This window comes from Macaca mulatta, chromosome 5, assembly GCF_049350105.2.
Source record: "Macaca mulatta isolate MMU2019108-1 chromosome 5, T2T-MMU8v2.0, whole genome shotgun sequence".
NCBI lineage: Eukaryota > Metazoa > Chordata > Mammalia > Primates > Cercopithecidae > Macaca > Macaca mulatta.
In genome coordinates, this window is record NC_133410.1 from 43,801,714 (window position 1) to 43,808,707 (window position 6,994).

The window sequence follows — 6,994 nt, forward strand, 5'->3', positions numbered from 1 at the left end:
CTTTTTATCTATGTGTACATAGAAAAAAGACTGGAAGGAAATGAATCAAGATTTTATTGACACTTACTAGTGGTGCTGATTAAAACTGCACTTTTTGTTTTAACAGAGGTCCCTAAAACTACATGTGCTACTTTTATTATTTTAAAATTATTTAATCTTATTTTTTGTAATGAGAACATTTGAAATGTACCCTCTTAGCAATCTGAAAATATAGATTATCAATGAACTGCATATAAAATTATGACCGGGCACGGTGGCTCATGCCTGTAATCCCAGCACTTTGGGAGGCCTAGGCAGGTGGATCACCTGAGGTCAAGAGTTCAAGACCAGCCTGGCCAACATGATGAAACCCCATCTCTACTAAAAATACAAAAATTAGCTGAGTGTGGTGGCAGGTGCCTGTAATCCCAGTTACTTAAGAGACTGAGTCAGGAGAATTACTTGAACCCAGGAGGTGGAGGTTGCAGTGAGTTGAGTCACGCCACTGCACTCCAGCCTGGGTGACAGAGCGAGATTCTGTACCAAAAAATAAAAAATTAAAAAAATTATTAAGTATAAAAAGGGTGACTTTTAAATGACAAGCAATCATTTTTCAGATTTTTAAACAAATTCCAGCTAATAATTTATGACAGTAGAATAGATAATAATTAAATACTGGTTTTATACATATTTCTCTTTTTTCCAAAGAGGTTTTTTCTTCTTTACTAAGGTACACACACACACACACACACAAATTGCAAGTCCTAGCATCCTCAGCTACAAGGGAAAGAACTTGTCAAATAAAGCTTGTAGCCACTTAGTTTTTCAGCTTCATTATCTGCATAAAGATTGACTCACACAAAGCTGAAAAGGGTGACAGGGAAAGCCAAAGCCATAGCAATATAAAAAAAGATAAGTTCAAAGACAGAACTATGCCAGATACAAAAGTTCAATGTCATTAAACAACAATCAGCGTCATAGCACAGCCTCTAAACTTTTTGTACTCCAAGATTTTTGTCATTTTATCTGCTTTATTACTGGAACTAGTTGCATTAAATCAGAATCTTGATGTTTTAAAAAGTTATCCTCTCCTTTTGTTTATTCCTCAGTAATTCAAAAGTCATTCAGCCATGTGAATACAGAGAAAATTTTCACACTGTCATTGTAAAAATAAGTAGTAACTCGGGAGAAAAAGAATCAACTTTTACAATTGTGGTTAACAAAATTAACTTCCATAAAATGATGTTTGGTAATCAAAGAAGTATTTTTGGACTCATAAAAGATGCAATTTTAATGGTATTCACCTAAACAGAATGATTTTTAAAGACGTTTCTTAGAAAGCTCTTAAATTCAGCAAACATGCTAGCACAAGATTGAATAGCTGTTTGAGTATTTTCAACTCAACTAGCTTTCTTCAACTCAACACAGTGAAATAAATCAGAATGAATTTGAAAGAGTGGATATAAAAATCCATTAAGACAAATTACATTTCACAGCCCAGTTCAGTAACAGCATTAATTCCTAGATCTGGCACTGTCATGTATCAAACAAACAAACAAACAAAAGATATACCAAACATAAAGAATATCAAGTACAACCTAGTGAAAGGTGTACATTCACACACAGACTGCTCAACCAAACTATGGAGTTCAAAACTTGAAGCACTATTAGAAGAGAAGAGCAATACATCAGCACTACCTTTTCTGCAAACTCACTGATTATGAGAAATAAAGAAAACATATAGAACTAGTTTTTTTCTAAGGATAATCAACCTGTCACATTCCAAGCACGTTATCTATATTCTATATAATTCATGGCCAACATAAAATGTCTTTTTATTGTCTCCCAGATACTGCTAAAGGCAGCCAAAATGACACTCACCAGACATCCCCCCAAAACAGAAAACACAATAAGTCACTGTTTTTCCCCCAAGAAAGGACAATCCATCTTCAGTATTAGAAAAAGAATATAGAATTTAATAGCACCAGTATATGTTGCAGTGTACTAAAAACACTTGATAAATAATGAGTTAAGACTGAGAACAGATATAAGTGTTCATGTAGCCAAATGAAGCTGATATTAAAGTTTAATAGCCTGTATATAACCTTGAGCATAAAAATCCAATGACTTGGATACAAGCACTTAAAGAGATATGAATCTAGCTCAATATTTATCAGAATATATTGCCAAAGTTTCAAGTCCTAGTGCTAAAACACTTCTTGGCCCTGAATCGGAAGTGGGTTCTGTTGGAGTCAATCCAGAAAAACCAATTGGAATATGATTAGCAACATTCGGTGACTTGCCCTGAAAAATTCAAATTGAAATTCAAGGAAAGAAATTAGTTATTTAATTGATTATTTCATAATTCTGAAAGTATAGTATGCTATCATTTAATTGCAAAATAATTTTCCATTAACTTTACAATTAAATTATACTTACTATAAAACAAAATTAAAATTTAATGTTCACAAGAAGAATAAAGACAGTAACATGCTACTCACAATAGTAATAGCTAACATTTGTTAAGCTTTTATTATGAGTCAGGCACTAGTCTAAGTACTACATGTATATTCTCAAATCCTATAAAACTGGTACTGTGATTACTCCTGTAATACAGGTGATGAAACTAAGAGAACAAGTAAATAATTTAACCAAGATCACACATTTGGAAAACAGCAATATCTGGGATTACTGGACCATTTGCCACTTTCTTCCCCTCTACTGCAGAAACTCAGGTGTGGTGGGCGTGGCGGGGGTTGGTGGGGAATTAAAATTGATGCTCAAGTGTGTAAACTACAACAGTTTCAACTACTAAGTTCACATGTAACCCAGATTTTAAAAGGTGTTAAAGCGACTGATACTTGTTATACACTAAATAAATGTCACACAACAAATAAATATTTGCTGAAAAACAGGGTGTCAAAGGGGGAAATTAAAAGTTATTAAGGTTATTTTCTGCATCTAAAGCATAAGTGGACAAACAAGGTCATCCAGTAATTTTGCTCTAATGAATAATACTGGTAACCTTTCTAAACAGAAACTTGCCAAATAAGATAAATACATTTTGTCATCAACTAAACTGAAAAGGATGGAAATACAAACATTTTACAGTGTATTTTCATTCACCAAATATTAAAAGGAACCCATTCAAAATAACGTGTAAAAATATAATGAAAGCTGTAAAAAACATAAAATAAATATATGTATTCTAATATTCAAGACAAATTTTACATCTAAAATTTAAAATGACAACTCCATTTTGTTGATCAATGACTAGCTTACCACTTCAAAAGAACAATACTTTATCTGGAATTTGCATATTTTCTCCCAAAATAGGTTGTCTCCTTAGATTTCTGGGACTTTTATGAATGAATTTCAGAGGTCATTAATAATATGAGTACTCTGAAAGTAGTTATTCATAATATGAATATTTTATTTAACACTTCTGTAGCTTTAGAAGTGAAACAGATCCTGAATTTCAAATCTCTCTCAAATTTACCTCATTAGTTAAATTAGCTAAGTTTCCAGTTTCAATATACTAAGGGCACTTTTTCCCTAATGTAGAGATAACTTGTATTATCTCTTCATAATCAAAGTCATGATCATTCTCATATCCACATCTTTCTAAAGTAATAAGAAAAACCAAAACCAAGAAAGATTTTCAAAATTTCAGAAAACTGTGCGGAACATTCATGCTTATATCTTCTCCAACAAAAAACACTAACTACAAGGAAGGCAAAAGTTCATTTTACCTCATTTTCTGAAATGCCTGGAAATCTACGCTGAAATGACTTAAATCGTTTAAAATCTAAAAAGTTGTTGATAAAGGTCACAATGATAAGGAATAAAATGGTGCTAAAATGCTTAATTACTTAATACATATTTAAGAGGTGCCCATTTTATACAAGCAATGAAATATCTTCCCTTGAGTGGCTTTTCTGATCATTAATCTTTTTATTGTGTAACAAGTAATGCTTTGATATAATTAAGACAGTTTTTTAGCTACCAATTCAGTGGACAGACTCTTCATTTGCTTCTCTGTTGAAACTGTTGTCTCAAGAAACCCAGCATTACTTTCTAAAAAGCAGTCTACCTCTGAGAACCTGTGTGCTGTGGTTTGTCACTCAACTTCCAAGGTTCCCAGAATATACAAACACTAAGCCAACCTTCCAGTTAAGCTTGCACCTGTGCAAGGAAAAGTCCCTTCCACTTCTCCAGTCAAAATAAAGTCTCGAAAATTGTTCAGTACCCAATTACTGTAGTGACTGAATTACCAAAATAAATAAATACACTTTAAGCTGGTCTATTTCCATCACAGGATTTCAAGGCTACTCTCCCAACGCGACAGGCAAGTTTTAACTTGTGCCTGGCCAAAGGAAAAACGTTTGCCAAATAATGTTCCTGCTGCCATCCCTGCTGGCTTTTCGTTTGTCCAAATCGCTCTCTAGTCGTTGTCTTTTCACTTTATAAACGCCACTGAGAATTGTGCCCACCACAGCGCCACCCCACTCCCAATCACCAGTGCAGGTTCAGATTGTGGTATTTGGTAGAGTTCTTGAACTCCACATAGCCAGCTCCGGAAGCGCGCTGCAAAACGCACCCCGGATGCTTTCCCAAATCTATTCCCTCACTCTCACATTTCAGAAAATCGCTCTATTTATTCATTCTGAGAAAGTGGGCTCAACCCCCGCTTTTGCGCTGGAGAAGGAAACACAATCATTCTCTCTCTCTCTTCCCCATCCTCCCCAACTCCTTCCACCCCTCCACCCTCACCCCTTCCTAATCTCCAACCCTAAGAGCACTCAGACATCCAAAGTTTCTAATTCCTTCCGCCCTCCCCTGTCCCAAACACTGGGCAATCAGATTGGAGATAACCGACGCGGGGAAATCTGGGTTTCCATTGTCAAGGAGTCCCCTTTCCCCACAGCCGCTCTCATGCCCCCGCCCCCTCGAGGGGCTCTGGGGGCACCTTCATCGCTTCTCGCCTGCCCTCTAGAAAACCACCCGTAACTGGAGGCTACCGCGCGGCAGCTGTACCAACAGCAGGTGATCCAGGCGGTGAGCGGCGACGCCTTGTGATGGCATCCTGCCCTCTGCAGGGACACCACTGAGGGCCACATGAAATGACCCCCAGCAGTCCTACTAAAGCAAAGAGGTGGAGGAGGGTCTATGCACTCTGCCCTGTGCCCCAGTCTCTCCCACCCTGTCCTCCGAAACAGAGGAGCCCCTAGCATCCGGGAGCGGGCTGGGTGGAGAAGGCAAGATCAATAAAGTTCAGCAAGTAAGACAGCTGGGAGCTGAGTGCTACTGAGTTCTAGAAAGGGGGAGTAGAGACGGAAATATCCGAAGGGGCGAAATGTAAATCGTGTCTACTGCAAAAGGGAGTCGTGCAGGGAGGGCCGCTCTCTATAAGGAGTTAACCAGCTCCTGGCCCGGACAGCCCTGCCGGGCCTCCAGCGGGGCTCAAACCCGCCGCAGGTCAGCAGGGGGCGAGGGGTGCGGGGAAACGCCTGGGCTGCGAACTTACGGAAGAAAATGTACTCGGTGTAGCTGCTCCAGATCTTGTCGTCGCGGTACTGGTTGACGAAGGCGGCGGTGCCCGAGGAGTTACACGCCACCATGTGGAAGCCGGCCTCGGACAGGCGATCAAAGGCCTGCTCCAAGTAGGTGAACTTGAGGTAGAAGCGGGACGTGTACTTCTCCGGCTGCCGGTCGGGGTCGCGGCTCTCGTTGAGCGTGTCCCCGAAAACCTCCTTGGCCAGCGCGATGCGCCCGCACACCATGATGCGTGCCACGCGCCGGAACTTGGCGTCGGCCTGGTTGTCGCGCACGGTGGTGTAGGAGCCCCGGTAGCCCAGCGTGAGGAAGCCCGAGCGCTTGTCCGGCGCGCCGCTGCCGCCGCCACCACCGTGCACTCCCGGGCCCGAGGGCACGGCGGCCGCCGCCCCTCGCAGCAGCAACGCGTCGCTGCTACCCTGCGAGACGTTGTCCTCCAGGTCGCTCTGGCAGCCCTCGTCGTTGAGCGAGTTCTGCTTGATGACCTTGGGCGACAGCAGCTTGACCAAGTCGGTGAGCTGGAAATACTCGGCCTCGCGCAGGAGCCGCTCCTTCTCGGGGAAGTGCTCCGGCAGCGCGAGCTGCTTGTCCCGCAGATAATCCAGCACATACCTGAAAAGGAAGCCGTCCCGGTCGATGAAGAAGCGCGCCCGACTGTCCCTGGGCAGCTCGCCCCGGCGCCGGGCGCCGCCACGGGGACTAGAGGGCGAGAACATGCTGGCCAAAGTGCTGTCCGGGACGCTGAGCAGCGTCGAGTGCTTGGTCACATAGACCTGGCCGCCCACATTCAGCTCCACTACTTCGGGGAAGGGCGAGGGTGCGCAGGGCCCCGGGGCGGCGGCGGCCGACGCGCCGGGCGAGCTGGACGAGGAGACCATCTCGCTAATGGGCAGGATGGTGCTGCCGCCGCTGCCCGTGTCCTTCAGAGCCATAGTCCCCCCGCCGCCGGCCCGGTGACCCGAGAGAGCTGCACTTTCTCGTTCCCAGAGCCCGCGCCCCAGCCCTCCGGGTGTTCTCTGCGCCCTCGGGCAGGGCGGCGCGTTCCTCGGGCCGGGGCAGCCCGGCTCAAGGCTCGGGGCAGCTGCGGGGTCGGCGGCGCCCAAGCTCCATCAGAGGAGAGACGCGCGGGAGAGGAGCTCCGCCGGTGCGGCGGCGGCAGTGGAGAGGCAAGAAGGAGCGGCTGCTCCTTTGGGGCGAAGGCGGGGAAGTGTGAGAGAGACTTGCGAGAGGCTCTAGGACTGCTGCTCGGCTCTCCGCGGGGAGGGTGGGAGGAGGGGCCGAAGCAAAGAAAACTCGCCGCCCCGGCAGCTTGCTAGCGCGCTGCGAGGCCGGAGCGCCGACGGTGGCGCTAACTACTCCTGGCAGCCCGGGAGGAGGCACTGACGTCAAGCCCCGGACTGGGACCCGAGCCTCAGCTGTCATTTAAAGAGATAGGCTCCTGCCGCGGCTCCCGGGCTCC

At 44.3% G+C, this 6,994-nt stretch overlaps 1 protein-coding gene across 1 annotated transcript in view; it reads right to left on the minus strand.

The window, feature by feature from the left end:
- KCTD8 (potassium channel tetramerization domain containing 8) overlaps positions 1-6,746 on the minus strand; it is a 285,721-nt gene extending 278,975 nt beyond the window's left edge. The window contains exon 1 of the mRNA XM_001099551.5: positions 5,507-6,746. Within this exon, the coding sequence (XP_001099551.1) occupies positions 5,507-6,467 (961 nt within the window). The 5' untranslated portion in view covers positions 6,468-6,746. The remainder of the gene's footprint in view (positions 1-5,506) is intronic.
- Between the last annotated feature and the right edge of the window lie 248 nt (positions 6,747-6,994).